We start from the raw sequence: 17,080 nt of genomic DNA on the forward strand, positions 1-17,080 counted from the left end.
CATTTTCATCGTCTCACTCACTTTTCTGATTAACTCTTCGTTTGGACTGAAACTGGACGCCCTGATCTTGTATCATCTTTCAGAACCCCTTGGCTTTCCTTGAAACGAGAAAAGCAGCAGAAAATGTGTGTACTGAATAACAATTTGTGCCTATGAACTTGTTTTAACAATATCACCGTCTCGGATGCACGTTCACCGATTTTATACAGAACTTAATGTTAGTTTCTTGATCAATTTTGATTTTGTGATATGAACGCTTAAAACTGATTTCAGAAACATAGAATTAACGATGCGCTGGCCAATGGTAATTTTATGTTTGGTAAGGTATGTAAACACATATCTTATCAGTAGGGTACTGATTTTTAGGCAGTTAAAATGTACAAGAACAACAAATATCTAATTAGTTCTATATAAACTAAACAATTAAATGTGAAAAATAAGTTTTAGACATAAATTCAATACACAAACAAGTCTAATATAATCAATTTTTACCAAGCCTTTTCTTTTAAAGTCCATAATTTGCTTCTCAATAAATTATTAATACTTTTTCTAAATGTTCAACTAAAAAGCAATGCCGTCTGTCACTCAACACAAATTTGTATACTGAGAATAAATGCTCCACATCCACTGAAGTAACAGGAGCGTATTTTAGTTTTGACACTAGTTGGAGAGGAATGTTACATTGTAAATCCGTGTTCTTCCCTGCTAGGATATCTGAAGCAGTACGCAGGTCCTTCAGACCTACATTTCTCTGCAGAACTTGCTTCAGTTTATCCCGTACTTTATTTCCAACAGAACCAGGAACACATTTGGAATTTAAAATACAAATTTTCGAAATAAGAATGGGTGTTTTGACCTATTACAGATAAGGTATATTTAATTGGTCTTAATAGGCTCTGTCGTCAAAATAGACATTTTTAGCTGCTATTAAAATACCAATTTTAGGCATAGTTTTATATGAAACATGTAGGCTACATGCAAGTTTTTATGAACTTATCTTTTAAGGATTAAAGTAGGTTTTCACCTAAACTCCGAAGTCTACTCCTCAGTAGGGAGCGGATTCTTATGTACTACAAAAAGCTAATATTCAAACAGTTAGAAACTAGCAAGCAATAATCCATCTCTGATATAAATAATACCGTTGGGTTTCAAAGCATTAGCCAATTGTAGCGAATGGCCCAGCTCTATGTTCGCTGTTTAATTGACGAAGTTCGTGCCACTCCATAGGCCCTAGTATTGGCAAGGCCAGTGGTTCTATGGCCTTAACTCTGCCAGTATAAATAATAATAATAATAATAATAATAATAATAATAATAATAATAATAATAATTATTATTATTAATCATCATCATCATCATCATGTACGCTTATGGGTAGTCTTCTTTTCTGCCTTTCAAGTGATGCATTTAGTATAGATACAAGGCGTTTCCCTGTTTCTAGATAACTGATCCGTTTCCTATGTCGTGTATGTAGCTTACATTCGGGGCAATCCGGAAACTTATTGATTGCCCTTTGTAAGTTTCAATTTAGATAGTGCACATTTTTAGTGTTTTTTTTCTTTCATAGTGCATATTTGATCCTTTGATAGTGTATGAATGAATGGACATTTTACGATTTGAAAATGGATGAAAATCCTGTCTATAGTTATCAGAATGTTTTAAGGAGTTAAAATTGAAAACAGTCAGAGAAATAAACAAGTTTTGTTATTTATTTTCAAAGGGCCCAACGGAGGGATTAAACACATTTTTCATCTTTATATACCGGAAGCTGTGCTTCTTAAAAGAAGACTTTCATGATAATGACAGTGATGTTGATAGTGACGATAAAGAAGAGGAAGAGAAGTTGATGATTAGGGCTAGGATTTTGATGAAATTGCATCTTTTTTCTAGTAAACCAGAAACAAAGCTGCTTTATGTTATGTGATAAACTGAGTGTTTTAAGACACATTTGTTAGGGTATTTTTTTGTATTTTTTGCCTGTTTCAACTCATAAGAGGATATTTTGTTTTATTCGGCCATTTTTTAGGCATTTTCATTTTATTTTGGCCATAAATTCCCATTATTAATGTAAAATAATATTTATTTCCTTTCATATTTTCTTTATATATTTTGTCCATTAATATCCATTATTTTGTATAATATTTTAAACATTTTTCTACACAAATATTGCCATTTTAACGTAGTACACCCCATGTAATATATCAGTCTAACCATCCCTTCAATATAGACTCCTCTATTCCTGCTAATTCCGGATAAGAGTGGCCTTTTTGTAGACTACATGGAAACTAAAAGTAAAGTACATCCATGGCACTACAGCCCATGAAGGGCCAAGACAGATCAGCCGACTGCTGACCTCACGTCCACATGCCGAAGCTAAGGCGAGCGATCATATATGGAAATTGCTTCAAGTAAAATAATTAATTAAAGTGTACTACTTAGAAAAAATTATGTAAAATCTATCTATATATATAATTTGAACTGGTAATGGAAATTACGGGAAAACGGCTGAACGGATTTTAATAAATGACCCCTCATTTTGAAGCTTGGAACTCAAAGTTTTTCAGAAAAATAGTAGTTTTCAGTAAAATATCAATTTTTCAACATAATTTTCCTATTTTCCAAAATCCATCTGTCGTCAGTTTTGAGAACTAGCTAATTGCATTTCAGAATAAAACAAAACACACATTACAGTAAGCAATATTACACGAAGGCCATAATCTGCAAGAATGCTGACATATTTAGAGCTCAAATTAAATTGGTTATTAAAAACTTAACTTACTAAAAATAACTTACAGGTTCGATTCTGTTGTGTGTAATTTTCTGGGTACAGCTGTGTATTGGATATTAAAAACTAGAAAACTTGAGGTGGTTTGATGACATTATTACCATTAGAAATGAAATATTATTGTAGTTAATGCCATGATGTGACTATTTTTCATTAATTAAACTCGCTTCCGAGTGATATAAGGGGTTGTTGGACAATTGCTTCATTTAGGTCAAAATTACATAAATTCTTACTTAACAGATGAATTGCTGATTAATATTTGTTACTTATAATGAAACTAACATCTGTCCATTCTTATTATTATTATCTTTAATTTCTCTAAATAGATTTACAAAACCTCTAATGGCAATTACATTAATATTCTCATTATAGAAATATATATATATATATATATATATATATATATATATATATATATATATTCTCCCTGTAACATAGTCCTAGTAAGCTTATATGAAATTAATTTTCATCATTTTACTAGCTATCTCAAATATTAAATTAATTATAATTCATTGAATTAAATTAGCTCATAAATTAAGTTACTACTTTACCTTATAGATTTATCTAAATTTAAATAAATGTGTAGTGAAGATTATTGCTGGAGAACCTTTTAAGTGTAGTGAAAATATTTGTAATTTAAATTTATGTATTGTATTGATTAAGGCTGGTTGAGTGGGGAAGAGAAGGCCTTATGGCCTTAACTCTGCCAGCGAAAATAAAACATTATTATTATTATTATTATTATTATTATTATTATTATTATTATTATTATTATTATTATTATTATTATATTAATGCTACATTGATGATATTAAAGTGAAACGTTTTGGGGTTATATAAGTAGATGTAGAGAATAACTTAGATTTTGATTTCTATATTTTACTGAGTGGCGGCTATATAGTATATGTTACTGAAAGCTATAAAACTTACGTAAGATAATAATATTACTAAAATCAATTATTTTTATAGTTATTAATCAAGTGGCGTTGGGTCTTTTTCATATATTTAATGGCGGTGTGGTGTAGATATTTATATGCGTGGTTGTCTTCAGTATTGGCTCGAGAGAGAGAGTATCTTTCATTATTATGGAAGCAAATAACTTTCAGAATGTCTGGTATTCTTCATTGAAAATAAGTCTGAAAAAATGTTTATTTGAACGTCTAATGAACTTAGTTTGCAGCATTTGCTGCACAAGCCACTAGTTTAATTTAATTACTAGTTTAAATAATAAGTAGGCTTTTTAGGGCATTTTAAGGGCATTTTTAAAGATTTTTAGGTCACAAATGCATTGTTTTTAGGACATTTTTTCATTATTTATAGGTCATCAAAATCCTAGCCCTAGTGATGGTAATGAAAAATAAAAGATGAGAAGATATGGATAATGATGACGTACTTGGTGTTCCAGTAGATCTTGGTGGTGACGATGTAGGAGCTGCGCTTCCAGCCGCGGCGCTGCAGGATGCGGCCCAGCTCCAGCTCGGCGCGCACGCCGCTGTACGCCTCCGACAGGTCGAACACGTTGATGCCGCTGTCGTACGCCAGCTGGATCACCTCCTCCGCCTGCTCCTCCGTCACCCCGCTGCCGAACGTCACCCATGTGCCTGCAACCATGTTCACACGCCGGCCGTTACAATTCCAGCATTTGTCTCTTTTATAGCAACGGAGGAGGGAGGAATGTGGTCATGATGGTGAGGCCAGCGAATAGGGATTATAAAGAATGGACACTGAGCGAATTTTCCTGTGTTTTGTTTCTCTGTGCGCCAGCGGTTAGTTCCACTTTTAAGCGCTAGAGGTTAGTGTAATCGAGCATACGCTAAGATGATAATTGAGAACAGAGTTGAGACACAGGATCCAAACATCGCCAACCTTATTGCATAATCCAGTAACGTTTTGCTTCAAATAAATTCAAGTTAACAGCTTTTCCCTATTTCTCAGTGACAAACTAGTTGTAATATATTTCAGATATCATAAATTATATTATAAAATAATATAATACATTATAAAATTAAGTATCGAATTCGTTTAATATTTGTATATAATATAATATAGGTATATGGTTTTACTTCTCGTAAGAGTTTTGTTTTTCCATTTTCAGCGCTATCAAATCATTACATATTTTAATTGTTGTTGGGGTTAACGTCTCAACTCTCATTATAAAGGAACTCTAGAGTCTAGACATTACAGTTAATGACAGATTTATTATTTTATGGATCCAATTTATTTTGAGTACATAATGTACCTAGATGTATTAATTATATGTGTTATATTTCCGCTGTGTCGACTGCTAGCTGGTGTGATGTCAGCGCCAACTCTAGGGAGAAAGCAGAATCTGACGCTCTAGCTGGCTTGAAGGTCATTGAAATCGGTCCGGCTACATCAAAGGTACCGACGCGAAGTGTCCATTCTTTATAATCCCTCTTCGCTGGTGAGGCCAACGGGCTAGAAGTAAGAAACTTAGTGTAGGCCTATTTCTAGCTCGCTGAGTGATGTACTGATGGATGGACAGATTTTAGTAGTCGTAGTAGTAGTAGTAGTAGTAGTAGTAGTAGTAGTAGTAGTAGTAGTAGTAGTAGTAGTAGTAGTAGTAGTAGTAGTAGTAGTAGTAGTAAAGGGTGCGTCAGAAAGAACGGATGGATTTCAAACTATCGATACCCAGCGAGGGGAGGGATAGAATGGACGGGACAGCGACTGTTGGGTGAGCGAGAGAATGCAGTTTCAGTTGAGAACATGGAGTGGTCTGGCGTACGACGTGCGTTCATCGCAGACACATTTTTAAAAAATGAAGAGTCTGTGATCGCCACTCAGGACTCGTTTCGAGATCGGAAATCACGCTAGGATTCCAACTCGGAATGCAATTTTGCAATGGGTGGCTTCATTTCATACTACAGGTTCAAAAAAATAAATCACCAGGCGCATTTTGCATTTAGACTTTAATTTTCACAATTTTTAAAGAAGACAACTGTGCAAAACTTAATGCAGGAGATTGGAAGAACCGTGTTGATTATTATTGGCGTATTCTCACGAACGTGGCCCCTACCACCGTTCTGTTGACCAGTGACGAAGCCCATTTTTACCTCTCCGGCTGTGTCAATAAACAGAATTTCCGTTATTGGGCAGGAACTAATCCTAATGAATTGCACGAGAAACCGCTTCACAGTGAGAGAGATACGGCTTGGTGTGCTGTAGCAGAATTTGGTGTTTGGGGGGGCCTTACTTTTTTTAAGATGACGATGGCCGTACAGTAACCATTACAGGTACTCGTTTCGTTAAAAATTTTCCTGCAACCAAGTTTGAACAAGCTTACTGTTGATGCTGAGGACATTTGGTTTCAACAAAATGGGCTACTCCTCACACCGCGCTCACAAGAGCTCTTTCCGGGGCACATCATATCACATCGTGGCGACATTCCTTGGCCTGCACGTTCGCCAAATCTCACTTCCTGCAACTTCTTTCTTTGGAGCCATTGCAAGACGGAAGTTTTTAAACATCGACCACATACACTGGACGAACTAAAGACGCAGATTCGCAAAGAAATCGCGACAACCCCACCATCTGTGACTGTGAAAGTGATGGCGAACTTCAGAAAACGCTTCGATGCCTGTATCGAAAGCCAAGGACATTATATGGATGATGTATTTCATAAATAAACTGCATGTATTGGTGAGTCCGTTGATAACAATACATTTTTGATTTGATGAATCCTTACAATTTTCTTGCCCTGTGAAATTCATCCGTTCTTTCTGACGCACCCTGTAGTAGTAGTAGTAGTAGTAGTAGTAGTAGTAGTAGTAGTATTAGTAGTAGTAGTAGTAGTAGTAGTAGTAGTAGTAGTAGTAGTAGTAGTAGTGGTGGTGGTGGTGGTGTTAGGAGAAAATCCACAAATGATTAGGGAAAAAGCGGAAATTCTACTTGAAGCAAGTAAAGCGTTAAGGCCCATTCACAATGAAAATTAAACGCAAGCGCAACATAAACGCAAGACCTTGGACCCATGTTATTTAATGAAAGCATTCACAATGAAATACGTAAGCGCAAACGCTAACATAAACGCAAGAAAAGTTTGCAAATCCCAAACTTTTGCGCTTGCATTTATGTTATTTTGAAACAAAACACGATCGCAGAGCGCTCTTTTTACTAACACCATCTGTTGCCTGTTTCTACAAACCGCATTTTTCATCAAATCCTGCTTCAGAACGTTCCAAGTAAATAATTTTCATTTGCTACGGAATAATTTGATGAAATATTAATTACTTTGTATCAAGAACAGCTTTGTCTTTATGACAAGAGACACAAGTATTATAGAGGCAATGCAACTTGCATGAACATAAATTGTACAGATGAATGGTCACTTATGTAATTTGTTGCAATTTCTATAGCTTCGTAATATATAGTCGACTTTTCATCAGATAATCCAGTAGGCAGTGTCTACACATAACCTTTCCACGTTAATTCTAGGAGGCAGTGCTAAGTTCTAGCGTTAACGCTTACATTTTCATTGTGAATGGTATCACGTCTTTATGTCTTGCGCTAACGTTGCGGTAACGTTTGCGTTTTCATTGTGAATGGGCCTTTAAGGTTGGAAGTAAATCCCGAAAAGACTAATGGCCGGTTTTTCCAAGTATTGTTAGAAAATTTAACGACTGTTAAACTCTAAACAGTTTGTTAATTAATGAAATTGTAGGCCTATGTTTTCAACACCAGTTTGGTTTAACAGATTGTTAACAGTTTGTTAATTTTAAATGTAGGATTTCGGACAGTTAACTCGTTTAACAGTTAGTTAAATATGGCCGATGTCTCCACAGCTGTTCGAACAGAAGTTGCGAAATTAATATTTTGTGTCTCTCTCTAGGGAATGTTTAGCATATGATTGGTAATAGAACATTTAAACAATACTTTGGACTGTTTAAATACATCAATGTTATTTTATTTATTTCGTATTTCGTATCCATAATAGCAAAGAGGAAATATAACCTTACTTTGTAATTATTATTCAGCACATCACCTACAACTTTCATTTGTCAATTGTTTGTTTATGGAGCGTGGCCTACTATAACAGGTTGTCATTTTATGCAAGTTTCATGACTCACTCTATAATATAGAATTTAAAGATTAATTTTAGCCAATCAAAAATTGTCTTACATGTGTAGAATCATTACCAACTGCTGTTGAGTAGTTAAAATAATGCTAACAGACGTTATAGTTAAGTATTGGTTATCTTAAACAAAATTATGTTGAACAAATGGAAAATACATTAAAAAAACGTTAAAAATAAACAGACTGTTAATTTAGACATTCGTTAAGCAAAATTAAACATTACTTGGACAAACTGGCCATTAGTATATGATTATGTCTCGTGATCAGAATATTGTACGAAATGGAACTATAAAAGTTGGAGATTTATCCTTCGAAGAGGTGGGAAAATTCAAATATCTTGGAGCAACAGTAACAAATATAAATGACACTCGGGAGGAAATTAAACGCAGAATAAATATGGGAAATGCCTGTTATTATTCGGTTGAGAAGCTTTTGTCATCTAGTCAGCTGTCAAAAAATCTGAAAGTTACAATTTATAAAACAGTTATATTACCGGTTGTTCTGTATGGCTATGAAACTTGGACTCTCGCTTTGAGAGAGGAACAGAGATTGAGGATGTTTGAGAATAAGGTGCTTAGGAAAATATTTGGGGCTAAGAGGGATGAAGTTACAGGAGAATGGAGAAAGTTACACAACACAGAACTGCACGCATTGTAATTCTTCACCTGACATAATTAGGAACATTAAATCCAGACGTTTGAGATGGGCAGGGCATGTACCACGTATGGGCGAATCCAGAAATGCATATAGAGTGTTAGTTGAGAGGCCGGAGGGAAAAAGACCTTTGGGGAGGCCGAGATGTAGATGTGAAGATAATATTAAAATGGATTTGAGGGAGGTGGGATATGATGATAGAGACTGGATTAATCTTGCTCAGGATAGGGACCGATGGCGGGCTTATGTGAGGGCGGCAATGAACCTCCGGGTTCCTTAAAACCCAGTAAGTAAGTAAGTAAGCAAGTAAGTAGTAGTAGTAACTGAAAGTTAGAATTTATAAAACGGTTATATTACCGGTTGTTCTTTATGGTTGTGAAACCTGGACTCTCACTTTGAGAAAGGAAGAGAGGTTTAAGGATGTTTCAGAATAAGTGCCTAGGAAATATTTGGGGCTAAGAGGGATGAAGTTACAGGAGAATGGAGAAAGTTACACAACGCAAAACTGCATAGCATTGTATTCTTCCCCTAACATACTTAGGAACTAGAGATGAAGAAAACTAACTGCCGCTTTCGCTCGCTGTGTTCGCTGCATTTGTCTTTCGAGTCTCGTCTCGTCATTCTCGTGCGCTTCGTGTCTCGTTAATCATTCTCGAAATATCATTTAGTCGGCGTGGAAATATTTCGTAACTTTGAATAACATATATCATTAAAATAAATAAAATTATAAATGTTTAAATGAGACAAAAAGACAAAACGGAACAGTATCTTAGTTATCAAAATGTTCTGGTTCTATTATATCATATTATCTATGGTTATAGGAATAGAAAAGAAAACAATTCTCAAATAAATTTGCATTTCTAAGAAACATAAAACATAACGTTAATATCTTTTTACTTGAGACTGAACACTTGAACTCAAACATATGAAAAGAAAATTCCTGGCCTTTTAATCAGGGCCTAGTAATTAAATAAAGGCTAGGGAACGGATTATTATATACTGAAAGGTTGATGTTTCAAATAGGCTAATGATTGTTTATACATATATAATTAACAGTTGTCAAAGCAGACAAATGTTGTTAGGTATAAACAACTGTGGCGATTCAAGGCTGTTTGACGTTCGGGTCTTCGGGAGTGATCAATCTCGACGTCTCGAAATACTCACAAGGGGTTGGGGACAACTCGCCACAGAAAATTGGCCACAGAAGCAACTCGCCACATAATTGAAATTGGTATCAAAGACAATTCGCCACATAATTGAAATTCGTATCAAAGACAATTAGCCACACATTAAAATTCAGGGCATTACTCAAATTCGCAACAATTTAGAATAGATTTCTATGGTAACACAAGACAAATCCAGAAGCTGTAAACTAATTCGGAACTATGGCGGAAGAAATTCGCTTCACAAAATCAGAAAGAGGCTCTGACAAATTAATATATAAAGCGCATCCTTCCTTGTATTACGTGCTGGAGCAATTGCAATTGGAAGTGGAAGAAGTGGACAGATGCATAGAGAGATGGAAGGTGGTCATTCTCCTACCAAAAAGAAGCGGAAGTACATCGACATGGACAGACGAATATCACGTATAGTTGAAGAATACCCGGGGTACAAGGCAGAAGGCACCGTCATCCGGTATTTGAAAGCCGTAGGCCACAACCTAGCAGGACATTTTTGAAGCCAAATTTATTTGTACATAGCAATACTTAGCGGAATTTACAATTATTAATCTCTGTATCCATTCGCACATATAGAGCTTCTGGAAGTCATGGATTTATCTTTGTACCTCAGTGTGACAAATTGTCTATCTGTGGCAAATTGACTATTTGTGGCAAAGTGTCTATCTGTGGCAAATTGACTATTTGTGGCAAATTGTCTATCTGTGGAAAATTGACTATTTGTGGCAAATTGTCTACCTGTGGCAAATTGTCTATTTGTGGCAAATTATCTATCTGTGGCAAATTGACTATTTGTGACAAATTGTCTATCTGTGGCAAATTGACTATTTGTGGCGAATTGTCTATCTGTGGAAAATTGACTATTTGTGGCAAATTGTCTATCTGTGGGAAATTGTCTATTTGTGGCGAATTGTCTATCTGTGGCGAATTGTCCTTATTACCAATTTTCTGTGGCCAATGGTCCGGAACCGACTCACAAGCAACGTCAACGACACGACGTATACAACATTGTCGTGCGGGTTTTCGGCTTTGCGGGCGCTGTTAGTCTTGCTTTCTCGATCGTTGTTCATCTCTATTAGGAACATTAAATCAAGACGTTTGAGTTTAGCAGTTGATAAAGCGTCTTATAATAACCAATTAAAAATGATTCATTCGCATGTTAATCCATGATTAGGAACTAGCGGTAATTCCTTTCGCTGGAATTCCATGAAATTCATCAGCCGGATTTTATCCCGGAAGCACAGTCCTTAAGCCGATGTTACAATTTCAATGGGTTGAATTGATCGCGAGTTTTACTACGTCGCTATTTTTAGCGCAGATGCTTGTAGGTGGAAATGTAAAATGCAGACTCATTTAAACACGTGACAGTTTTTTTGCTTTGATTTGCCGTCAGCACATAACATACGACCTCCGCGCCAACCGACAATCAATTTTACAGCGAATGTTATTCAATATGTGGGCAGGCAGATTTGTCCTGTTCCTGAGCCGAGGACTTCGTAATGACGCAGTCTGTGACAGGACGGAATTGACTGTGATCCACTGCAGTCTGTGTCAATGCTCAAAAGCACAGCGGCAGTCTCACTTACAATAAGTTACAAACACTTAAATTAGCCATTCTACTCTGTAAAAAATATTAAAATTAAATACCGGTAAGTAAGATTATCTGCAATCAATATTTATTTCGAAATTAACAGAGGGATCAAATCAGTCACCGAGAACAAGAGGAGAACATGGAGAACAAGGGGAAGACAAGGAGAACAAGGGGAAGGCAAGGAGAACAAGGGGAAGACAAGGAGAACAAGGGGAAGACAAGGAGAACAAGGTGAAGACAAGGAGAACAAGGGGAAGACAAGGAGAACAAGGGGAAGACAAGGAGAACAAGGGGAAGACAAGGAGAACACGGGAAAGACAAGGAGAACAAGGGAAAGACAAGGAGAACAAGGGAAAGAAAAGGAGAACAAGGGGAAGACAAGGAAAACAAGGAGATCAATAGATCAATAAGAATACAAGGAGAATAGACGGAATACAAGGAAAACAGGAGAATACAAAGAGAACAACAGGAAAGCAAGAAAAAAAAACAAGGAGAATACAAGGAGAACAATGGGGAAAAAGAAGAACAATAAGACTACAATGAGAATAATGCATTACAAGGAAAACAAGGGGATTACCTACAAAGAGAAGAGGGGGATTACAAAAAGAACGATGGATTACAAGGAGAAGATAGGAATTACACGGAGAACAATAGGATTACAAGGAGAAGGGGAATAAAAGGAGAAAAAGGAAATACAATGAGGACAAAGGAAATACTAGCAGAACAATGGTATTATAAGGATAACAAGGAGATTACAAGGATAACAAATATACTTTTAAAGAGAACGAGGGTAATTGCATGTAGAGCAAGGGAAAGACAAAGAGAACAAGGGAAATAGAATGAGGACAAAGGGGATATAATGAGAACAAGGGGAATACAAGAACAAGGTGAACACAAGAATAACGAGAGAAACACAAGGAGAACAAGGGAAACAAAAGGAGAACTAGGGGAACAAAAGAAGAACAAGGAGACTGAAAGGACAACAAAGAGATTAAAAGGACAACGAAGAGATTAAAAGGACAACGAAGAGACTAAAAGGACAGCAAAGAGATTAAAAGGACAACGAAGAGATTAAAAGGACAACGAAGAGATTAAAAGGACAACGAAGAGATTAAAAGGACAACGAAGAGATTAAAAGGACAACGAAGAGACTAAAAGGACAACGAAGAAACTAAAAGAACAACGAAGAGACTGGAAGAAGAACAAGTGAAAGAAAAGGAGAACTAGGGGAACAAAAGAAGAACAAGGAGACTAAAAGGACAACAAGGAGACTAAAAGGACAACAAAGAGACTAAAAGGACAACAAAGAGACTAAAAGGACAACGAAGAGGCTAAAAGGGCAACGAAGAGACTGAAAGAAGAACAAGTGAAATAAAAGGAGAACTAGGGGAACAAAAGAAAGAACAAGGAGACTAAAAGGACAACAAAGAGACTAAAAGGACAACAGAGACTAAAAGGACAACGAAGAGGCTAAAAGGGCAACGAAGGGACTGAAAGAAGAACAAGTGAAATAAAAGGAGAACTAGGGGAACAAAAGAAGAACAAGGAGACTAAAAGGACAACAAAGAGACTAAAAGGACAACAAAGAGACTAAAAGGACAACAGAGACTAAAAGGACAACGAAGAGGGTAAAATGGCAACGAAGGGACTGAAAGAAAAACAAGTGAAATAAAAGGAGAACTAGGGGAACAAAAGAAGAACAAGGAGACTAAAAGGACAACAAAGAGACTAAAAGGACAACAAAGAGACTAAAAGGACAACAGAGACTAAAAGGACAACGAAGAGGGTAAAAGGGCAACGAAGGGACTGAAAGAAGAACAAGTGAAATAAAAGGAGAACTAGGGGAACAAAAGAAGAACGAGACTAAAAGGACAACAAAGAGACTAAAAGGACAGCAAAGAGACTAAAAGGACAGCAAAGAGGGTAAAGGGCAACGAAGGGACTGAAAGAAGAACAAGTGAAATAAAAGGAGAACTAGGGGAACAAAAGAAGAACGAGACTAAAAGGACAACAAAGAGACTAAAAGGACAACAAAGAGACTAAATGGACAGCAAAGAGACTAAAAAGACAACGAAGAGGCTAAAAGGTTAACGAAGGGACTGAAAGAAGAACAAGTGAAATAAAAGGAGAACTAGGGGAACAAAAGAAGAACGAGACTAAAAGGACAACAAAGAGACTAAAAGGACAGCAAAGAGACTAAAAGGACAGCAAAGAGGGTAAAGGGGCAACGAAGGGACTGAAAGAAGAACAAGTGAAATAAAAGGAGAACTAGGGGAACAAAAGAAGAACGAGACTAAAAGGACAACAAAGAGACTAAAAGGACAACAAAGAGACTAAATGGACAGCAAAGAGACTAAAAGGACAACGAAGAGGCTAAAAGGTTAACGAAGGGACTGAAAGAAGAACAAGTGAAATAAAAGGAGAACTAGGGGAACAAAAGAAGAACGAGACTAAAAGGACAACAAAGAGACTAAAAGGACAGCAAAGAGACTAAAAGGACAGCAAAGAGGGTAAAGGGGCAACGAAGGGACTGAAAGAAGAACAAGTGAAATAAAAGGAGAACTAGGGGAACAAAAGAAGAACGAGACTAAAAGGACAACAAAGAGACTAAAAGGACAACAAAGAGACTAAATGGACAGCAAAGAGACTAAAAGGAGAGGCTAAAAGGTTAACGAAGGGACTGAAAGAAGAACAAGTGAAATAAAAGGAGAACTAGGGGAACAGAAGAAGAACAAGGAAACTAGAAGGACAACAAAGAGACTAAAAGGACAACAAAGAGACTAAAAGGACAACAAAGAGACTAAAAGGACAACAAAGAGACTAAAAGGACAACAGAGACTAAAAGGACAACAAAGAGACTAAAAGGACAACAAAGAGATTAAAAGAAAAACGAAGAGACTAAAAGGACAAAAAAGAGACTAAAAGGACAACAAAGAGACTAAAAGGACAACGAAGAGACTGGAAGAAGAACAAGTAAAATGCACGGAGGATAAGGGGAATAGAAGGAGAACAAGGGGAATACATGTAGGAAAAGGAGAATACAAATAGAAGGAAAAACAAGGAGAACAAGGGTGATAGAAGATAAACAAGAGGAATACAAGGAGAACTAGGAAAATAGAAAGAGAACAGGAAAAATACAAGGACAAGGGGAATGAAAGGAGGGTAGTAGGAGATCAAGGGGATTAGGAGAACAAGGAGAATACAATGAGAGCAAGGGAAATAAAAAGAGAATAAGGGTGTTGTACTTTTATGTGACGGTTAATTCCCAAGTTGTCCTCCCCACACCCAGTGATGAGAAATACTTAAATCTACGTCAAAATATGGACCTATCAGTCCAATTTTCGAAATTCTTTCCCCGACAGAAAAAAAAAAACTTGGCGAATGAAACTGCTCATTTAGACTTTCATGAGGATTTGTGTCTGATCAATAAACACAATTATGACGATTAATACGGGAGTTAAGTTTGCAACGTGCTTCATCTGTCCATAACACACTGACAAATAAAAATTTGGATTTACTTTAACTCGCATTACTAATAACTCACAGAACTCGATCCGTCGTAACCGTATTCGTGTTGTGCGTGAAGCAACTTTGGTCGATGTGGTTTGATTTTTAAATCCCTTGCAGAATGCTTCGGGATATCCCCAGTTGATCAGAAGTCCTCCTTGTTGACTTACGACTGGCCGACCGTCGCGTCCTCGTCCCTCCTCTACCGCTCCAGGCAGGATGGATCTTCCCAGCATTCATTCACGCTACGGCCGGTTAAAGTAGCGGCAAATTTTAAATAGTCCTCTCTGTACAAACCTCAGTGTGTTAAGGTGTCATATCGTTTGAGCTATTTAGCAGAAAGGATCGCTAAAATTAACAAATATATGCAATGAAGTGATATTTTCATAAGATAATGTATTTTTGCCCATAAATAAGGATCAAAAGCCGTATTTAAAAAGTAAAAAAGTGCCTATTTCCCATTTATGACATACGAAATTCAGCAGATGGAATCTTCAAGGTTATAGGAACGCTATTAATGACTAATCAGGATTCACTAAAATAAAATTTACCTCAAGTTACTGAAGTAACATTTTCAATGAAAAATTCCTCCCTTGCTCAACAGTTACGTAAGTATACTCCGTAACTTAAAAAAGTAATTTAAGGGAGTAGCCTTATGTATATTTGGGGCTAAGGAGAAAGTTACACAACGCAGAGCTGCACGCATTGTATTCTTCACCTGACATAATTAGGAACATTAAATCCAGACGTTTGAGATGGCATGGCATGTAGTGCGTATGGGCGAATCCAGAAATGCATATATATATATATATATATATATATATATATATATATATATATATATATAGTTAGTTGGGAGACCGGAGGCAAATAAACCTTTGTGGAGGCCGAGACTGTAGATGGGAGTATAATATTAAAATGGATTTGAAAGAGGTGGGATATGATGATAGAGAGTGGATTAATCTTGCTCGAGATAGGGACTGATGGCGGGCTTGTGTGAGGACGGCAATGAACCTTCGGGTTCCTTAAAAGCCATGTGTAAGTAATTAAGCCTTATGCACTGTTCTACACCTTTTTATAGTATAAATTTGGTAAAATTCGAAATGTAATATCAACATATATCATACATTAGTTTTGCGCTAGAAATTGGTATACTGATTAGACAATAATTCTAGATTAATATATAAATTTTATAATCCAAAAAAACTTATATTGTTAAGGATAAATGTATTTTCAATTTGGGGATGCTATTTGTGCAGGAAAATTGGTTTCGCTGATATCTTGTGCAATTTTGAATATGTGTTAATGTTTTCTTTCTTATTTTATTCACAATGAATGTGTTATTAAATCTTGCCATTACCAGTTGACTATATATAAGTAATAATTTTTTTTTGCATTTTTTTGCTATGAATTATAAAATTTGATTATTTTTACATAAAAATTATTAATGGAAAAAATTACTTGAAATGATGAAACAGTGCTAAAATTAGGGGGATTTGTTCTCCAGTATGAAATGCACTTTCATGAAAAATATAATGAATTTATCTAACAAAAATGTTGATGTTATGCGGAAAACGGATTTGGAAAAAGTAAATTACGAGAAATGAGCGACAAATTTACCGAAGTTGAGAAGTTCTGTCCTTCAACATACTATTGAAGTAAGTGCATTCAACAAAAAGAAAAAAAAATCCCCCCCCCCCCGATTTTCGATGGTGTATACCGGTATATCCCCTTAATTGTTTATTGCGATGTACCGACGTACATATGATATTTCCGTGAAGGAATTCTGCGTTATCATATGATGAAGAATCGGTGGAGCGGAGAATCGTCATATGATAACGCAGAATTCCTGCACGGAAATATTATATGTACTTACATAGTGATTCAAGATGACGCTCATTCCGGGATCCCGGCCATTTATCACTCATAATGAGTGCACCTCTGCACATAATGTGTCGGACATTGTGCCACTGTCACACATCTGTGACACGGTGCATGAGGGTTGGCCACTAAAGGGAAACTAAGAGGTGGAACTTAAACTGAGAGGATTCAATCCGGTATCGGAATTGGAATCCGGTGTGGCTTAGTGGATAGAGCGTCAGCACGCAGAGCTGAAAACCAGGGTTCGAATCCCGGTGCCGGAGAGAATTTTTCTCCGCTTCACCGACCCTTCACTTCTTAATTTAACTCAAAATGGGAAAAAAATTCTCCTTAAAGCAAAGATCTATTCTTTTCAATGAGTTTACTTAGCTTCCATGGCAACAGATTTATTGAT

General features: G+C 36.3%; 1 protein-coding gene across 1 annotated transcript in view; it reads right to left on the minus strand.

Annotated features, from left to right (window-relative positions):
* The window catches only part of Hk (potassium voltage-gated channel subfamily A regulatory beta subunit hyperkinetic), a 491,003-nt gene that overhangs the window by 81,540 nt on the left and 392,383 nt on the right, over positions 1-17,080 (minus strand). The window contains exon 3 of the mRNA XM_069835985.1: positions 4,178-4,385. Within this exon, the coding sequence (XP_069692086.1) occupies positions 4,178-4,385 (208 nt within the window). The remainder of the gene's footprint in view (positions 1-4,177; positions 4,386-17,080) is intronic.

Source organism: Periplaneta americana, chromosome 9, assembly GCF_040183065.1.
Source record: "Periplaneta americana isolate PAMFEO1 chromosome 9, P.americana_PAMFEO1_priV1, whole genome shotgun sequence".
NCBI classification, from domain to species: Eukaryota; Metazoa; Arthropoda; class Insecta; order Blattodea; family Blattidae; genus Periplaneta; species Periplaneta americana.